General features: G+C 39.8%; 1 protein-coding gene across 1 annotated transcript in view; it reads left to right on the top strand.

Moving 5' to 3' along the window:
- XRCC4 (X-ray repair cross complementing 4) overlaps window positions 1-17,019 on the top strand; it is a 198,009-nt gene extending 180,990 nt beyond the window's left edge. Inside the window, exon 7 of the mRNA XM_060235737.1 lies at window positions 16,747-17,019. Within this exon, the coding sequence (XP_060091720.1) occupies window positions 16,747-16,846 (100 nt within the window). The 3' untranslated portion in view covers window positions 16,847-17,019. The remainder of the gene's footprint in view (window positions 1-16,746) is intronic.
- Window positions 17,020-20,450: the final 3,431 nt, after the last annotated feature.

Below are 20,450 nucleotides of genomic sequence, written 5' to 3'. Positions count from 1 at the left end.
TAATCTGTTCTTGTGGCAACTGGAATAGAAAGGTAGCAGAATACAAGTAAAAGTTAATGATTCCCTTTCCCAGCTCCACCTTTTTCTCAGCTCCACCCCCAGCAACCCGCCTAATGTGTTTGTTGAACTCTGTCCCTGCATGATTTCCCAGGTCTGCCTGTAGCATTTGCAAAACAAGGCTAATTTAAACATTTAGCAATATACAAACTTTGAACATCTAACTGCAAATAAATAGCAAATAGCAAGCCTTTATTGGCATAAAACAGATTTAGCAGTAAAATAGCAATATAAATAATATAAAATCCTAGATTATAGAGTACATAGGGAGCTAAAATACATAAAATAAGTAAAATATATATGAGTTGAGTTTAGCCAAATTAAATAATTAAAACAAATAAAATGTGGTCATTCCAGAACCATTCTCTGTCGTATTTCCATGGCTTGTTGGAGAAATCTAGCCAGCATTAAAGTTATCTCAGCGCAAGTGTCATTTAAAAGTTTGTGGACTTTGCCTGAATCAGCACAGCCCAACATATCTGCTAAGATATCTTTCAGGTATATACAACGAATATCATCATAAAGAGGACAGTTCAGTAATACATGGGAAATAGTTTCAATACACTTGGAATTATAAGGACAGTGTCTATTAGAGTACTCAATCCTGTTAAATCTACCAAATAGAATAGCAGATGGTAATGCATTACATCTTGTTAACGAGAACGCACTCCGTTGCTGTGGAGCTTGCAGAGAGGAGAAATATGACACTAATTTCCCTACTGAGAGAGGAAGTCCGAAATTCAGCGGGGAGCAGGACTTGGATAATAACATTGAAGGTGTCCAATCAAAATTCCTACGGAAAATTCTGGGATTCCCAAAGTGCGTACCATATGCAGTTTTGTGTTTAGAAACAGGGACGAATCTTGTGGAAACACAAGCATGGCTAATGTCATTTAAATATCTGTTTTCTATCCCTACCTGCTAGTACTGCATATAATTTACATACAGTAGTCCCTCTAAGCTGAGTTAGCGTGAGCTAGCTCACACATTTTTAGCCTCTAGCTCACACATTTTTGTCCTAGCGCAAGAAAAATGACCCCAGAGCACAATAATTTATGCAGTAGCTCACAACTTTAATGCCAGTAGCTCACAACTTCTATAGCAGTAGCTCACAAAGTAGAATTTTTGCTCACAAGACTCTGCAGCTTAGAGGGAACATAGCTTACATATAAAAATAAGCATGTTTTTGGGTCATGTTTGTGTATGGAATGGACATTTTGTCTCCTACTGAACCCAGCATAGAGATGCAAATGAGTTTTGCCGCTGTTGGATTTCACAGACAACTAACACTTTCTACTCTGCACCGTGCAAAGTAAACTTGCTTGTTCCTGCTGGAGTTTACAGAGTACCAGCTCTCTCACCCTCTCTTCTGACTTCTCCCATGCATAAAGGTTGCAAATGAGGGTTGTCTGCTTCTCTAGATTGCAGAAACTCCACCTCCTTTCTTGTTGCTGATCTACTCATTACACTTTCTGGAACCAGAAAGTGAAAGTGAAACTTTCCCAGCTTTGGAAAGTTCCTACTTGTTAGCATACAGAGTTTACTTGATTTGAAGTCTGTATCTTGGTGTAATCATTAGTGCAATTGCAAAACAGGTGTTGCTGCAGTTAATGTTGAAAGAAGCTGATATTAAATCTTTTACTTTGACAAATATTTTTGCGGTTGAGACTTGTGTAGTAGAGTGGAACATTTTATTAAGCCTTGCATTAATGCAACATGACCTATTTATTTTTTAACTTGTGGTTATATTGGAATGGTGGTCAGGGAAATTGACAAATGTTGGTCAGGGAAAGTCAGGGAAATGAAAAAGAAAATTTTAGTGACAACCCTGCAAAGTATAACTAGTGATTTTTGCTGCTTGTTTGAATTTATACTCATTTTTCCTAAGTGAAGGAGATTTGATGTCTTTCAGATCCATTCTATACAGTCAGCAGAATCTAATGTAAAGTAGTTCTTGGACTTTGTGGTTTCACATAATAGGTGGAGTATCACTGATTAAATACTGTACAGTTTTGTTTTGTTTTTATTAAAAAAAAACCCTCACTACCATAGAAGATTAACATGTTTGGAAAGAGGCTCAGCTTAGCATTCTCCTTGGTGCTTGGGGGGTCAACAGTGGGATGGCTTCTAGTGTCCTGGCCCCACTGATAGACTTCCTGATGGCATCAACTTTTTTGTTGGATTAGATGGGCCATTGGCCTGATCCAGCATGGCTTCTCTTATGTTCTTACATGGTTATATCCAACCAACTGTGATAAGGGAGAAGGGAAGAATCTATTAAAGTGATTCTTTCACCCTATCCTTCCTCCAACAGAAAACCAGCCTGATACAACCCATACTAGTTTTGTAAGTTAAGCCTTCATTGTCTGAACACCGTTCTCGATTGAGAAATTTACAAAGTGATGTGCCGTTAAGTCAGCACTTCGCGGAGGCTCACCACTCTCCAACAGATTTTACATTCTTAGTGTTAGAAAGGTTTGAGGCATACCCGTATGCCAGAGTTGATGTTCGGAAACATCTACTAAAACGCGAAAGTTATTGGATACACACCCTTAAAACAATGGTGCCAAAAGGTTTAAACCAGAGTTTGGACTGGTCTGTATTTTTATGAGTTAAGAACTTGAAAATAGGGTTTGAACTGTTATTTTTTGGAATAAATGCCTCATATTCCTTTAAGATTTTAGTGTATGAGGGAACAGCTGCTGAGGCTTGGCTTAATTTCTGAATTGGGCATATGAGGACTAAAGATCAATAAGGCTGTTAGGGACGTAACCAGCTTGTAAATCTGGATGGAGGCATTGCCTGTAAACGAAGTCAGACTGGGTCTCAACTAACGAATGATCTTACTCAAAATTGGTATGCAGAGTAGGAAGGGTGTTTGATTTTCTGTTCTGTTAATATGGGAATTATTGGAGTATGTACTGTATATATTTATTTTTTTCTTGTACTAGGAGGAGTTGAACACAATTTATTGCGTGAGAGTCGTGATTGAGGAAGGCATGGCCAAAACCGATCTCTTACAATGAATTTTTTCTTCTCCTTGAATTATTTTTACATTATTGAAGACTACAAGTACAAGAATTTGGACTGAATTGAATATTTTGTATACTGGGACTTTTGGAAGGAATTTAGAAATTTGTGTGTTACTGTGTCTTTAAAGTGTAATTTATTACAATAGAGTGTGTATGTGCTACTTGGATTTTGTATTTTCTGCCACATCTTCTGGGTTGGAGCAGTCACTGTGCATGTATGTGTGTAGGAGAGGCATTTGTGAATTTCCTGCATTGTGCAGGAGGTTGGACTAGATAACTCTGGAGATCCCTTCGAACTCTATGATTCTGTGCCTTGTTATTGTCCTTCTGGAGTAACAGGTCACTCTGTGAGACAGGAGACAGGATGCTGGACCAGATGGGCTACTAGTTTGATCAAGCAGGACTCTTATGTTTTTATGTTGCATCTGATCTGTACACGATGTGTTTACTTTTATATGTCATCTTTTCATCAGAATAGTGTTTTTTCACCATCTGACAACATTCAGAATTGATTTAGCCAAAGTAATGATTGGATTCTTGTCACAGTGGTAGTTATACAAAAAAGATGTTTTTAAGGGAAAGATATCAGAAAGAGGATGAAGCAGTAGTCTGCTTGCAATTCGTAAAGAAATACTCTGTCAGCTCTTCCTTTTGTTTCCAGAGAGGAAACTTGCTTCCAAGCTAAATAATTTACATTTTTCATGTTGATGAAGAACTCATGGTAGCACTCTTGACAGGGAAAGTCAGATTGACCAGCTGCAAAAATTGATGGCAGCCCTTTGAAGAAAAAGGTTATTAATGTAAGATTTTGAGCAGGTTTATTAAATGTTGGGTGTAAGTTTTTGACACATGTCAATATAAGTATTTTAGTCCCTAAAAACAGTCATGGTGGTTCTTCCTTGCCATTTCCCCATCAACTATTTCCCCTATTAACTGAAACCCCAACTCCTCCTACTACCCTGTGAAGGAGGAAGCCTTTCCAATCATTGAAGTGGCATGAGGGAAAATAATTAACTTCCCCTTCATCAGTATCCAAATCTTATTCATAACAGTGCCATTTATTTATTTAGTCAATTTGTATTCTGCCCTTTTTCAAGAATAGGCTCAGGGCAGATAACATCATTTTGAAATAATTTAAATTATACAGTTAAAACAAATAAAGTTATAAACCAAATTGTAGATGGTGCCATAGTTAATACATTTGCAACATCCTAAGGTCTGTGACTATAGTTAATAAACAGCAGTAAAGCAGCAGAGGGGGTGTCTTAGCATAGAGGCCAGTCATTGGAGTAGGGCACCTGCTGCCTCAACCGAAGGCATAGGTATTTAAATTATATATATATTTAAGTGCTAAATGTATTTTTATTTTACCAGGTCTCATAAAAAATTTTGTATGGTGAACCATCCATTGTCCATTTACTCTGCCTCCAGTAGTAGCCAATCAGAGACTTGTGGAAAACAGAGCATAAAAATGTAAGAGAAATCATGTTGTTGCATCAGGCCAATGCCCCATTGTCACCACTCCTTTTTATCTTATGTTTAGAGTTATTGAATAACCAGATAAGAGAAGATACAAGTATCAAGGGAGCGGTGGTGAAAGGTGAACAATACAAATTGAGAGCCTTCGCAGATAGCTGGTTGTTATATTAGAGCAACCAATAGATTCAATTGACTGTCTTATAAACAAGATCTCTCATTTTGGTTACTGGGCAGGACTGAAGATCAACTACCATAAAACAAAATTTTTGACAAAGAATATGACAATAGAACAAATTCAGTCTCTTCAACAAAAACCAGGGTTTTTGCATGAGAAAAGAATCAAATGTTTAGGTTGCTTATCTCAAACAAATGTAGTAGTTTAAAAAATGGATAATTATGGTAAACTACTCAATTATGGTAAACTACTCAAAGAAATTTAAAAAGACTTGGAAAAATGGCACGATATGAATTTATCCTTAATGGGAAGAATAGCCTCAATAAAGATGAATATCCTTCCAAGACTACTATTTCTATTTCAAACTATCCCAGTACTCTTAAGTAGTGGGTTTTTTCAAGAATTGAATAAGATGGTTTCTAAGTATATTTGGCAAGGCAAAAAAACAAGAATTAAACAAAAGATACTGCAAGATTCCAAATTGAGAGCAGGTATAGGCCTTCCTGATTGGCAATTGAATTATAAAGCTTCTGTGCTCTTGTGGGTAAGAGACTGGATACTGTTGAATGATAAGAGATAATTGCTGTTAGTGGGACATGATCTTAATTTGGGCTGGCATGCATACTTATGGTATCAAAGACTTGAAGGACATTCCTATTTTAAGAATCATTGGTTTCGGAAATCTTTGTATCACACATGGTTATGGCTAAAAACAAGAATTTACCAGAAAATTCCAAGATGGGTATCTCCAGCAGAAGCATTCACTCATCCAAATCTTCTAAAACCTAACCAGAGTTAGAAAGCATGGACATTAAAATGAGTTGGTGGTTGAGAATGCAAGTTGAATCATGGTATGCCAAAGACAAGACGATAGGCTTTAACATAGAGCAATACACATTTGATAAAATCCTGCTAGCTCCTCAAGAAAAGCTAATTTCCAAATTATATGCATACCTACTACAGATGAAGATGCAAGATGAAGTTGTAAAAGACTTTATGGTCCAATAGGCAAAAAACTTGGGTCATAATATTATGTCAGAAGAATGGGAGAGATTATGGAAATTCAATATCAAATTAACCAGGTCAGTAATCTTTAAAGAAAATTTGTATAAGATGTTTTACAGATGGTACATGACCCCACAGAAGTTGTGTAAGATGTATACTAATATGTCTAACAAATGTTGGAAATATGCTAAACAGGTGGGTTCTTTTTATCATATGTGGTGGACATGCGAGATGGTGAAGGACTATTGGAAAATGGTGCACAAATTACTACAGAAGATTATGAAGACACAGATTCAATTCAAACCAGAACCAGAAATATGAATATATTTCCTAAGGACTACTCTAAAGAGATGAGACATTTGTTGGTGCATATTAGCACAGCAGCCATGATTCTTCTGGCACAGAGATGGAAGCTTCAGGAAATTTCCATGAGAATGGACTTAGTGGGAAAAATTCTGGAAACAGCAGAGCTGGACTACTTATCCCAGCTGTTGGCTGGGAAGTCTAAGGAAGAAGCAAGAAAACATTTGTTGAAATTCTCTTCTTGGTTAGATACTCACGACTCTTAAGATTCTCTGGTCTGAACTTATATCTCCTTTTTTCCTGTACTTTGTACTATAAGATTGCTTTTACTGGAAATGTTAAATTAAACAGGTATTTTAACAAGAAGATTTACAATACAAAATATCAAAATGCTGATGATGTAAAGCTAAGAGATAATAACATGTGACAATTTATGTATTTTAAGAAAGTATAGTAGATGCGGACTTGTATTTTATGAAAGTACTTTCTATGCAGATTAAGATTGATGTGTAACTTTAATTTCTTATCCCTTCTTTACCCCCTATCCCTAATTTTTAGAAACTAATAAAAACCTTTAAAATTAAAATATCCCCCTTTTAATAAATTTCTTATTTATGTAGATTTGTTTGCGATAACCTTTTAGGGATATGGAAAGACTGGTGTCCTGCTTTCTCACCCTGCTGCTGAACTCGTACATCTTCTAAACTCACTTCTTTATTCCCTTATTCCAGACACTTTGTCACTGGAGCTGGGATGTATGTCTGCTAAACTTGCCTGTTTATCTCCTTGTACCAGACACTTCATCACTGGAGCTGGGGAGTTGGGTCTACTTATAGGAACCCTAAATAAATAGCTTTGGCCAAAACTCCACCCCCCACTGGAGCCAGTCACACTGATTAAGAACCAACCAATAAAAGAGGATGACTAAGTCAGCCTCTTTTTGATTAACAATAGGTATTTCTGAAAGGGAGCTGCTCAGACAAGAGCTCCTCTCCTTCGCAGGCTGCCTTTTACTTCAAATGCTAATTTAATTTCAAATGTTAATTTAGCCCTTCTAGGCTTGGATTAAAGCAAGAGGAGGAGAGGTTAGAAATGTTAAGTTTTAAAAGCCTAATTTAATCACACGTCGTTAAACTAACAAGCAGAGTTGCTTTCCTTATCACAGCACTGCAACACACCCTCACCACCATCCCCATGATCTGGACTGTGGATGCTCCTGGTGTTCAGTATAATGAGCTGTTAGTGCCAATGACAAAGAACTTCTCTTGCTGAAACTGCATTCAAATGTGTGGGATTTGCATGATGTTCACAGCTGAGCAGTTCCCTTTGAGAAGTTGTTTGGGGTTATTTCTTATGTTAATGCACTAGGTCTTCTAATGCAAAGTGGTATCATGAATCCATGCTTGTTTTTTGCTTTTTCCTGGGATATCTCTGATCCAGGAGCTTCATATTTAGAGAAAACAAACCTTTCAATTTCTTCAGCATATCATTCCAAAGATGATCCTTTTCAAACCCTGTCTCCATGAACTAAGCAACTAAAGGATCAGACTAGCCTAAAGGAAAAGGTGAAAGGTGATTTTTAGCAGTGCCTCTTCTCTCTCTATTTAGGGATGACAGGAATTCATGCTATGATTGTTCAAGATATCCAGTTTCTGGAGGTTTTTGAAGAGATAGTGTTGATCATCAGCATATTATTTTCAACACATTTTAAAACTAAGTACAAAAGCCAGCCTTCAGATACTACTAAATAGTTTGTGATATGTTGGCTTTGTATAAGCCCTTGTCTAAATTACTGGGCAAATCAAATAGTTTGTGCTATGTATACATTGTGGTTGTGCCTAAGCAATCATATCACTTCCCCCCCTATTGAGACAGTGATTACAAATGTATTTCACAGTCTAGATGTGTGGTCTTGTTCTTTTACATAGGAATGAATTTCAGGGTAAACGAACCATAGAAATGTATGTCATTTGTTAACACAGCTCTGGCTTATAAAGGTAGTTTTTGGGGGGTTTAATGGTGTTGATAAGCAACCCAAAGTCAACTATATACTGGTATATTGATATTCCTAAACTGATATTAAATGAATACAGAAAAGAAATTTCCCTGAAAAACATAAGTGGAAATTACTGGGTAATATGAGGAAGTTAAAAAGATGAGTTTGACATGCTAAAATGTGTGGTGTTCAAGGATGTTTATTTTTTTTAAAGATTCAAGGTTAACTGAAAAGGAAAGTAGATCTGTTAACATGAGCTATGTTAGGCCAGTACTTATTCATTAATAGGATTCTATAATATTATTTTTTTAAAAGCACAAGTAAACATATTACAGTGCAGTGGTGTTTCTTCCTCAAATTTAGATGTAACCATTCAGAGTAACAAACAGTAGCTCTTGTGACTGTGAGGACTTCAGTTTGCAACTCACAGATTAGTGAATTAGTACTTTTAAAGCCTATATGGAAAATTCCAGATTTGTTAAGCCAATTATGGTTCTGATTAAAACAAACTTTTGCCAGGTGTCTGCTGAGTATATAGTGTTGAGTTCTTTTTTAAAAAAATTAAAGATTTAGGCCCTCTCTTGGGTTGCTACCCACCTGATCTCAGAAGGCAAGGGCATCTCTGAAGATGACCATAATGGCTTGGTGGTTTCATAACGGACTATGTGATCCAGGTATCCCAAGCCATATAGGGCTTTGAAGATCAAGACCAGCACCTTGAGTTGTGCCTGCAAACAAACTGGGAGTCAGTATATATAGGCCAAGGCTGGAGTGACATTTTGTCCTTAAAAGGGTCACCAAGGTAACAATTTAAAACAAACATGGTAAAGTATATTATCAACATTAAATAAACAACTCTCCCAAATATGTATTAAAACAACATAAAAGAGTTTTTAAAAGCAGAGTTAAAATACATGTAAAACTTTTAAAATACATACAAAATGAAATATTGGTTATGAAGGATGGATCATTGAGGGAATACCAAATGAAATAAAAGAATCTTCACCCGATGGCAACAGAAGTCAAACAAAACTCCCTGGGGAGAGAGTTCCAGAGTTTTGGTGCTGTGACTAAGAAGGCCCTCTCCTGGGTTGCCACCCACCTGATCTCAGAAGGCAGGGGCACTTCTGAAGATAACCATAATGGTTTGGTGGTTTCATAACAGATTAGGTGATCCTTCAGGTATCCCAAACCATATAGGGCTTTGAAGATCAAGACCAGCACCTTGTGTTGTGCCCGCAAACAAACTGGGAGTCAGTATAGATGGACCAAGGCTGGAGTTATATGTTTTCCATGACCCACTCCAGTCTGCATCTTGGCTTATGTACCAATGGAACAGCCCCACACAGAGCACGCACATTGCAGTAATCTAATCTAGATGTAACCTGAGCAGGCACCACAGTGGCCAGATCTTTTCTGCCCAGGAAGGGCTGCAGCTGACTAACCAGTCAAAATTGGTAAAAGGCATTCTTAGCCACAACTACCACCCGCTTATCCTGTGGTAGACTTGGGTCAAGAGCACCCCAAAACTTTGAACCTGTGCAACCCCATCCTGAATCAGATCTTCTGCCCACAAGTAGCACTTCATCTTGTTGGAATTAAGCTGGGCAGAGGCAGGTAGGGCTTTTGCCCAGCAAGGTTTTTGATTGACCACTGGAGATTTAATTGGTTGTGCAAATTTTTTTAAAAATGGTTGCCTTGGCAGCAGCTGTCCTCAGAGCACTAGAATGTTCACTGCATAATTGAAGGTAAACTGCAGCAAGCAGCCCTTCTGTGGTGGTCTCTGCCTCCTGAAGTAGCCATTTTGTGCCTGCACACAGTATACTGTGTCAGAACTCCAAAGGTGCCATCAGGCTCCAAAACGTTGGGGACCCTTGCTGTGGAGTCTGCCCTCTGAGCCTGCCATTCCCCCTAGGGGAGCTGATGTCTGTAGTTTGGAGATCAGTTGTAATTCTGAAGGAAATGCATTCCACACCTGGAGCTCAAAATCCTACCTGGGGGCCACAGTTGAAAAAGTCCTCTGCTATATGCTCACCAACATGTCTTCTAAGGCAGTCACGTGGAAAAGGACAGTGCTGATTAAATCTTATGGATAGACACCAACCAAAAGTTATTTTCTATATTGGTGTTAAGACTGTCACTGCCTCCTTTAAAGAAGAGCTACCCCCCCCCCCCATCAGAATAGCATATGAAATGTTAGTCTCTGTTATGATGAGAGAAGAGAGAATCCCACAACATCTAAAAGCACAATTATGGAATACAAACTTTGCCAGTGGGATAGGAGGAATTTCTTCCTTAATGTAAGATGTGTCATTTTCTCCTGATCCCAGTACAACTTTTAACAACAAATAATAACTTTCAGTAGAGCACAGAACATTTCCAGAGCAGTTGTTAGAATTTCTAGGAAAATGTTTCATAATACATGAACTATGCTACAATATATAAATATATATATATATTCCTCAAAATCCCATGCTGGGAGTTTCAGAACAAAGACCCCGTAAATGTGTCAGTACAGCTTGTGACATGATGGGTATGACCACATGGCAAAGCCTAAGTATTCTGTGCATATGCAAATCTCATATAAAGCTGAACATATTTGGCTCCAACCTGAAATTATTTCAAAGAGTGGTGAAATGTTATTCCCAGTCTTTTCAAAAGTGGTTCCAGAAGTGTGAATATGTATTAAGTAAAGTAGCAACAAGCACAATGTCTTGAAGGTTTAAAAAAATGGAATTTGTCTGATTGTAGTATAAATTAGATCACTATTTCTGGTATGACTCTTGCTATTACTAACTAGTATATACACCTACAAACTAAGTCAATGTTTTACTGTAATAATACATTTTGCATCATTATGCGTTTCATTTTCAGTTGTGATAACAAATACTAAAACTGCAATTATTTCCTTTTAAATAATGCTCTAGCTTTGAAAAAAAGATTTAGAACATAAGAGAAGCCATGTTGGATCAGGCCAATGGCCCATCCAGTCCAATACTCTGTGTCACACAGTGGCCAATATATGTGTGTGTGTATGTATATATATATACACACGCACACACACATACATACACATACACAAACATGTATAATAGCCACCGATGGACCTCTGCTCAATATTTTTATCCAATCCCCTCTTAAAGCTGACTATGCTTGTAGCCGCCACCACCTCCTGTGGCAATGAATTCCACATGTTAATCACCCTTTGAGTGAAGAAGTACTTCCTTTTATCCGTTTTAGTAAAGTAAGTAAGTTTTTATTTATACCCCGCCCTCCCCGCCAAGGCAGGCTCAGGGCGGCTTACAGAACATGATACAATATCATGATATCACAATAACAGATAAAATCAATCAACAATATAAATACAAATATAAATTAATTTTAAAAAGTTAAAACAATACAGTGGTGCTACAGTCTCTATTTATCCGGCAGCGTAATATTTATTCTGGTTACATCTTAAAGCCTTCTTGGAAGAGGGCAGTTTTGCAGGCCCTGTGGAACTGGTTGAGGTCCCGCAGGGCCTGCACCTCCTCCGGCAGCTGATTCCACCATTGGGGGGCTTTTATAGAGAAGGCCAGCTCCCTAGTTGTTTTAAGTTTGGCCTCCTTAGGCCCAGGGATTTCCAAAAGATTTTGTGAACTGGAATGCAGTGCTCTCTGGGGAACATATGGAGAGAGGCAGTCCCTGAGGTAGGCAGGTCCTCGGCCATATAGGGCTTTATGGGTGATAACCAGCATCTTGTAACGAACTCAGTATACAATTGGCAGCCAGTGCAGTTCCCGCAGTCTAGGCCGCACGTGTTCCCACCGAGGTAGTCCCACTAGTAGCTTGGCTGCTGCGTTCTGCACTAGCTGCAGTTTCCGCGTTTGGTACAGGGGCAGCCCCATGTAGAGGGCATTACAGTAGTCCAATCTCGAGGTGACCGTCACATGGATCACTGTTGCCAGGTCGCCTTGCTCCGAGAAGGGGGCCAACTGCCTCGCCCGTCTAAGATGAAAAAAGGCGGATTTGGCAGTGGCCGCTATCTGGGCCTCCATTGTCAAGGAGGACTCCAGTAGCACTCCCAAGCTCCTGACTTCCCGCACTGGTACCAATGGCGTCCCGTCAAAAGCTGGAAGGGGAATCCCCCCTTCTGGGGCGCTGCAGCCTAGGCAAAGGACCTCTGTCTTCGCTGGATTCAATTTCAACCCGCTCAGCTTGATCCAATCAGCAACGGCTTGCAATGCCCAGTCCAGATCTATAGGGGCATCAGCGGCCTGGCCTCCCATCAATAGATAGAGCTGGGTGTCATCAGCATACTGGTGACAACCCAGCCCATGTCCCCGGGCGATCTGGGCAAGGGGGCGCATAAAGATGTTAAATAGTATTGGCGAGAGAACCGCCCCCTGAGGCACTCCACAATTAAGTGGGTGCCTCTGAGACAGCTCTCCCCCAATCGCCACCCTTTGTCCCCGACCTTCAAGGAAAGAGGAAAGCCACTGTAAGGCTAACCCCTGAATCCCTGCGTCGGCGAGGCGGCGGGTCAGCAGCCGGTTATTCACCACATCGAACGCTGCTGATAGGTCTAGCAACAGCAATACCGCCACACCGCTTCGATCCAGATGTCGCTGGAGATCATCCATGAGGGCGACCAACACCGTCTATGTCCCGTGGCCGGACTGAAAAGGATCTAAGGTGGAAGCGTCATCCGGAAAACTCTGCAACTGCAACGCCACAGCCCTCTCTATTACTTTGCCCCAAAAAGGCAAATTTGAGACTGGCCGGTAATGCGCCAATTCGGCCGGATCTGATGTAACTTTTTTCAAGAGAGGGCAGACCACTGCCTCCTTCAGAGGAGTTGGAAAGAAACCCTCTGAAAGAGATCTATTTATGATGTCCCGTATAGGACATCTTAGCTCCTACTGGCAAGGAGGGGCAGTGGCCAGATCGCAGGTTGTTGGGCGTGCAGCTGAGAGGATTCTGTCAACTTCCTCCAAGCTGAGGGGGTCGAAACGATCCAGGATCAAACCAGAAGGCAGGCATGGAGCCTCGAGTCCACTTTAACCTGACTGCTCAGCAATTTCATTAAATGCCCACGAGTTCTTGTATTGTGAGAAAGGCAGAAAAGTACTTCTTTCTCTACTTTCTCCATCCCATGCATAATCTTGTAAACCTCTATCATGTTACCCCGCAGTTGACATTTCTCCAAGCTAAAGAGCCCCAAATGTTTTAAACTTTCTTCATAGGGAAAGTGTCCCAAACCTTTAATCATTCTAGTTACCCTTTTTTGCACTTTTTCTAATGCTATAATATCCTTTTTGAAGTGTGGTGCCCAGAATTGCACACAATATTCCAAGTGAGACCGCACCATCAATTTATACAGGGGCATTATGATACTGGCTGATTTGTTTTCAATTCCCTTCCTAATAATTCCCAGCATGGCGTTGGCCTTTTTTATTGCAATCGCACACTGTCTTGACATTTTCAGTGAGTTATCTACCATGACCCCAAGATCTCTCTCTTGGTCAGTCTCTGCCAGTTCACAACCCATCAACTTGTATTTGTAGCTGGGATTCTTGGCCCCAATGTGCATTACTTTGCACTTAGCCACATTGAATCTCATCTGCTACATTGACACCCACTCACCCAGCCTCAACAGATCCCTTTGGAGTGCCTCACAATCCTCTCTGGTTCTCACCACACTGAACAATTTAGTGTCATCTGCAAACTTGGCCACTTCACTGCTTACTCCCAACTCCAGATGATTAATGAAAAGTTAAAGAGCATGGGACCCAGTACTGAGCCCTGCGGCACCCCACTGCTTACCGTCCTCCACTGCGAAGACTGCCCAATTATACTCATTCTCTGCTTCCTGTTAATTAGCCAGTTTTTGATCCACAAGAGGACCTGTCCTTTTACTCCATGACTCTCGAGCTTACTAAGGAGCCTTTGATGAGGAACTTTATCAAAAGCTTTCTGGAAGTCAAGGTAAACAACATCTATTGGGTCCCTTTTATCCACATGTTTGTTCACCCCCTCAAAGAACTGTAACAGGTTAGTGAGGAAAGATCTTCCCTGACAGAACCCATACTGAGTATTCCTCAATAACCCGTGTTCATCAATGTGCCTACTCATTTTGTCCTTGATAATGCTTTCTACCAACTTTCCCGGTATTGAAGTCAGACTGACTGGCCTGTAATTTCCCAGCTCTCCTCTGGAACCCTTTTTAAAGATGGGGGTGACATTTGCTACCTTCCAGTCCTCAGGAACGGAGGCAGATTTCAATGAAAGATTACATATTTTTGTCAGGAGATCCACAAGTTCAACTTTGAGTTCTTTCAGAACTCTTGGATGTATGCAATCCGGACTTGGTGACTTATTAGTTTTTAATTCGTCAATCAATTGTAGGACCTCCTCTCTTGTCACCTCAATTTGACTCAGATCTTTCAACACCCCTTCCAAAATTAGTGGTTCTGGAGCGGGCAAACACTTTTCGTCTTCCACAGTGAAGATGGAAGCAAAAAATGCATTCAGCTTCTCAGCCATTTCCCTATCCTCCTTCAGTAATCCTTTTACCCCTTGGTCATCCAAGGGCCCCACTGCCTCCCTGGCTGGTTTCCTGCTTCTAATATATTTGAAGAAATTTTTATTGTTGGTCTTTATGTTTTTTGCAATATGCTCCTTATAGTCCCTTTTTGCCTGCCTGATCACAATCTTGCATTTGATTTGCCACAGCCTGTGTTCCCTTTTATTAATCTCACTTGGACTGGCTTTCCAACACTTAAAGGAGTCCTTCTTACCTTTTACAGCTTCCATTACTTTGTTTGTTAACCATGCAGGCCTTTTCTTATACCTGTTTGTGCCTTTCCTAACTTGTGGTACATATTTTATCTGAGCTTGTAGGATTGTAGTTTTAAATAGCCTCCAAGCTTCCCCAAGTGTTTTGACTGTATTTATCTTTCCTTTCAGTTTCCTCTTCACATGCCTCCTCATCTCAGAGAATTTACCCTTTTAAAGTTAAACGTGGTTGTGCTGGTCTTTTGGGGCAACTCCCTATTTGTACAAATGGTGAAATCAATAACGTTATGGTCACTGCTCCCAAGTGGTGCAATCACTTTTACATCTCTCACCAAGTCTTGGGCATTACTTAAGACCAAATCCATGATCGCCCCACCCCTGGTAGGTTCTGTGACCATTTGCTCCATCACACAGTCATTGAGAGCATCTAGAAACTCAATCTCTTTCTCTCAACCTGAACACATATTGACCCAATCAATCTGTGGGTAGTTAAAATCACCTATTATGACACAGTTTTTACGTTTAGCCGCTATCTTTAATCTTTCCATCATATTATAATCATCCTCTATGTTTTGATTTGGTGGGTGATAACTAACTCCCATAGTTAAATTTCCTTTTGGGCCCTCTGTTTCAACCCAAAGCATTTCTAGAAGGGAATCTAATTCTTTGATCTCAGTCTTACTGGACTGTATACCCTCTCTGACATACAGAGCCACCCCACCTCCAACCCTTCTCTCCCTGTCCTTCCAATATAACTTATATCCAGGAATCACTACACTATACTACAAAGGTTCTTAATTGGTAGTGGTGGTTCTGTATGCTGGCAAAGTGCTATTGGAAAATAACAGTGGATACATGCTAGATTTGTGGAACTGATATTCTAATTTTTGGTCCCTTGGCAATTTTGGCAAATTGATTCAGTGATTCCAACAGTTCATAGACTGTTCAGATTTCTTTTGGTTAATAAAAACTTTCTGTACCCGATATCAGAAAGAGAAAAGGGTTCCATCTAATTCTGTATGGCAAAAAACAATCTTAGACATCATAGAAATGGAAAAAATAACTGAAATTATATAAAAGTGAAATTAGATCCTACTAGAATAGAGTTTGGCAGCAAAATGGCAGATTTTGATTAATTACTGGAACACAACTGAAATGTCACGGTTATTTTATAATGTAATTTCTGTGATTCTTTTTAAATAGAAAATGGTAAGTATTTTAAAGGGATATGAGTGGGGAAGAATTTGTGCAAACAGAACCTTAATCTCTTTTAAACTCAAAACCTTTAAGCCATTCTAATTTTTTTCAAACAAAAGATAAAAAGGGGAGTTACCCTCAAATGCATGTTGGTTACGAAACAAGTGATTTAAAATGGCACAAAATAGGCCTATAGATAAGTCATATATTTTAACAAACTCAACTGGATTTTGTGACATCTGTAAATCAAACATCATCATGCACAGAAGGCATAGTTTGAGAGCTTGAAATGAATAAATTTACTCCTTAATGCCAAAATAGTAGAATATAGTTATAAATCATAAGATTAGAAACAAGAAAATGCCAGCCAATGTTCTGCAACAAAAATGGGTGTGTTGAAGGAACCTAATCTAAATACAGCCTGGATGTCCTTTACATTTACATGCTTGCTGCTGCTTAATTCTTTGTGTAGGTACCATGGGCTCAACAGCGTTCTCAAAAAGGCAACACATTTAATGGAAATAATAATTTTTAAAATTGCAGCTGGTTTTGCCATTGACAGATGAAACAGCAAACACAAACTGGGAATTATTATTTCTGTAGTGGAGCTGAGCACATCCAACATAGAGACTGTTAGAACATTAACTTCTCTTTCTCTGTCAGATTTCTTTTAAGGTAACCTGCAGACATTTGTTTTATTAAAGGTATCTGCTTTACATTTTTAGATCAGATTCTGCTCCATCAAAATCATCAGACAAATGCTTGTCATCAAAAGAAACAGAAAAATCATCCAGCGATCCAGAAGATCTATTTGATGATATCTAATTAAACTAGAGGAAGACTGACTTCACTACAAGTAGTAAAACTCTTAAATTTTAATTAATTATCTGTTTGTTCCAAAGAAAACATTTTACAAAAGGGGGAAGGTGCATTTATTGGTAATTTGGGATAGCATTTTACATTTTATTTCCTTTTTTGAATAAATATTTTTTGTGTGAGCCCTATTGTTGTCACTGTTTTTTACTGAACATTTTAAAGATACTGGACAGTTGATGTGTATGTGGTAAGCTGTGGATCAGTCCTCAAGGTCTGGCAGGAAAATTAACCTGACTACCAATGTGGCAGAAATAAGAGTGGTAGGTAAATAGGGGCAATAGATTGTACAGCATTCTCAAACAGTAAGATGTTTCCCAGTTTCAAAGCCTGGCAGTGTTTCCAGTTTTTGTCATTCTGGTATATTGGATGGAAATAGATGAGTATTGATCATGTAACCACCACTTTAAAAGGCCCCACATGATGTTTCTTATTACCTGAAGACTCCAGGCATGTGTTGAGCTAAATTGACAATGTCATTTTAAATTCAGTGCATTGCTAGGGTTAGCAGCACACCAGTTCCACATGGTTACATCTACCATGAGCAATGTATTTATGTGGTCATCTCTTTCCATCACATTAACATAACACATTTATGTGTCAAATTAACATAATTTGACACATAAAGGCTTCTTTTGTTCCACACACTGGATTTTCCTTCAGTAATTTCTGAGATACCACTTCGTACCACAGAGGGGAGCAACAAAATCAAAACACTTAAATTAACACCCATATAACCTCTTGGATGTATGTATCTTTTACACTGAGGATTGTTGTAGAGGATCCTTGTGCCGAGCCTCAAAAGGAGCATATAAGGGGCACATGAAGATGGTTAATGTAGAAATTGTACTTTATAATTTACACTCAGTAGTATTTCTACCTGCCTTAAAAAACAGATGAAAAAGAAGTTTAGGTGAAGATCTGTAGTAGTCTATGCTGTGCTGGGTCTTTTTGCAAATTGACAGAAATATTTCCTGACTATTCATTCTTTTATCATCCTGGTCAGTTGGTTTCTCCTATCTACAACTACTTTGGTGCCATTTTTTCTAGTATTCCTATATTCAATCCATGGATCATTTCAACTAATCAAGGTACATATAGTGAATGAGAGGCTGTGAATATTCTATATAGCCAATCAGATTTGGCTACATAAATATACAGCAACAATTTGACAAAACCAGTTATGAAAGAGAGCAAATTAAGGCAATATAAATAAATAAGTAAACATTGTCAAAAATTGCACCCCCAAAAATGTTTCCAAAAACCAGAAAGATGTTTCAGGTCAGACCTAGTCACTACTAAGCGAGACAGTTCAAATTTGGGCAAAAGCAAAATAAATGCTAGAATAAATAAGATTTGGTATACATTTTGGAAATCCCATTATTGCAGGCACATATTTATGATTTTGCATTCTTACTGGGTTTCTGGGATGATTTTATTTTAAGTTTAGTATTTATTGCCAAATTTTGCAGTTTGCAATAACAAAATAAGCTATTAATTCAGAATACAACATGTAAATTAACTTACAAAGACATAACATGTGGACATAGAACACTAAGCTTGCTTACACTATAGTGTGGAAGGAGCTTTACAGTACAAAAGGGATACAGTCCCTTGCCAAGAGTGCTTATCAGGGCTTTCTTTGAGCAGGAATGCAGTTTTGGCTGGCTTGGCAACAGGGGATGTGGCCTAATATGCAAATGAGTTCATGCTGGGCTTTTTCTACCAAAAAGATCCTGGGGCTTTTACTCCACCTTACATAGAAAAAATGATTGGCAATTAATAAATAAGTAGTTTATTCTTCTCTGATTATTTCCAGTGTGTATACTGATTAAAACGTTCAAGAGAAATTAGCCTTTGCATTAGCTACAACTGCAAATATAGTTATCCCACCTGCAATCCCATTTCTATATGATTTATTTGGAGTTTTTAAAATGCTTTTATAACAGCGCGCCTCGCGGTCTCACTGGATCGCTTCTATATGCGGCTTTGTCGGAGCGGGAGTAGCAGAGTGAGGGAGATGACTTGCCCGACACAGGGCTTCAGGAAAGAAAATCAGGCAGACGCGTGCAACTAGTGCCAAAAGGTGTATTAACATATATACACGACAAGTGCTCTCTTGTGCAGTCTATACAATATCACCTCCACGGACAAAGTGCTTCGCCTAACCACCACCTCACAGGGAGAGACCTGTGTGATGCACACACAGATCATATATAGTCCAAGCAGCCAATCCTGGCCGTGCTGACTCAGCAGATTGCATCACTTGGCTTCTGCCGGCTCAAGCCGGTCTGCTGATCAGGTCACTGTGACCTAGCCTGGCAGCTAGATCACCAGCTGTCATACTGTAGCTGTCAGACTGGGTTTATGTAGATTCTTGCTCCAACACACCTCCTAATCTATTTAAACCCAGTGCACCAAAACACTTTACGCAGTTTACATACATGTCCACCAGCAACATTACAGTTCATATTTACGTAGCTCGGAACCCTTTCCGGAATTCGTTCAGGAACTCATCATGATTGTAAAACACATCATCGTGTTCCTGTTCAGCCAGCTCTTTCAGACGCTTGGCTTCAGCCTCCTTCTCCCTTGCCTCGCACTCTGCCACCCAGGCTTTCCATTTCTTAGCCTTTTCTTTTAACATTTCCTCAAATCCGGGTGGGTCTGGATTGACAGTCAGAGTGACATAGGGACACTTGTACCTAGCGGGACGTTGGCCTTTGGTGGACCTGGCAGACACCCGTGGCCCTGTGCTTGGACCAGCTTTGTCTTCTTCGGGTTGCTCTGTTCCCACCTCCTGGGCTGGTTGCTCTGCCCCTGTAATTGGGTGTTGAACCTCCTGACTCTCACACTTTACCTCCAGTTCCTGCATTTGAGGCTCTGCCTCCTGACTCTGCTCGTCAGGCTCTGTGCCAGCATTCGGCTCACCTTCTCCAGCCCCACTGGGTGCCACCTCCTGGGCTGGAGTTCTGGGCTGCGCTCCAACATCGTTATCGCTACTTGGCAGCAGGACAAATTGTTTCTGCAAGGAGTGCAACCTTGGCCAGCTGCTTTCTTCATTGAACTGGGCACTCTCACTAAGTGTTATCTTGCTTTTGCTATTGCAGAAACGATAACACCTGGCCCTTGGCTTGTAGCCCAGAAAAATTAGGCTCTCTGCCCGGACATCCCCCTCCCCGCTACTCGTGGAGTGGATGCCAACCCGAGCCCGTGACCCAAAGACTTTTAAAGAACTCAAATCTGGGGTCTTGTTCAACAGTAACCTGTAAGGCACATTTTTCACAGTATTACACCAAACCCTATTTTGCAAAAAAACAGCTGCATGTATGGTTTCTGCCCAATAGGTCATTGGCAGTTGTGCATCCTCTAACATGCAATACATCACATTCTGCAATACAGCCCCATGCCCATTTTCTCGGGGCGTTGCCGGGTTCGTCAGACGGTGGGCGATGCCCTTGTTCTCCAGCCAACGTTTCATCTGGTTAGATAAGAATTCCCCCCCTCTGTCGGTTTGTACAGCCAGGAGATTAACCCCTAATTGTCTCTCCACTGC

Source organism: Heteronotia binoei, chromosome 4 (genome assembly GCF_032191835.1).
Source record: "Heteronotia binoei isolate CCM8104 ecotype False Entrance Well chromosome 4, APGP_CSIRO_Hbin_v1, whole genome shotgun sequence".
NCBI lineage: Eukaryota > Metazoa > Chordata > Lepidosauria > Squamata > Gekkonidae > Heteronotia > Heteronotia binoei.
Note: the sequence above shows the minus strand (reverse complement) of the source record. Positions and strands in the feature narration are given on the sequence as shown.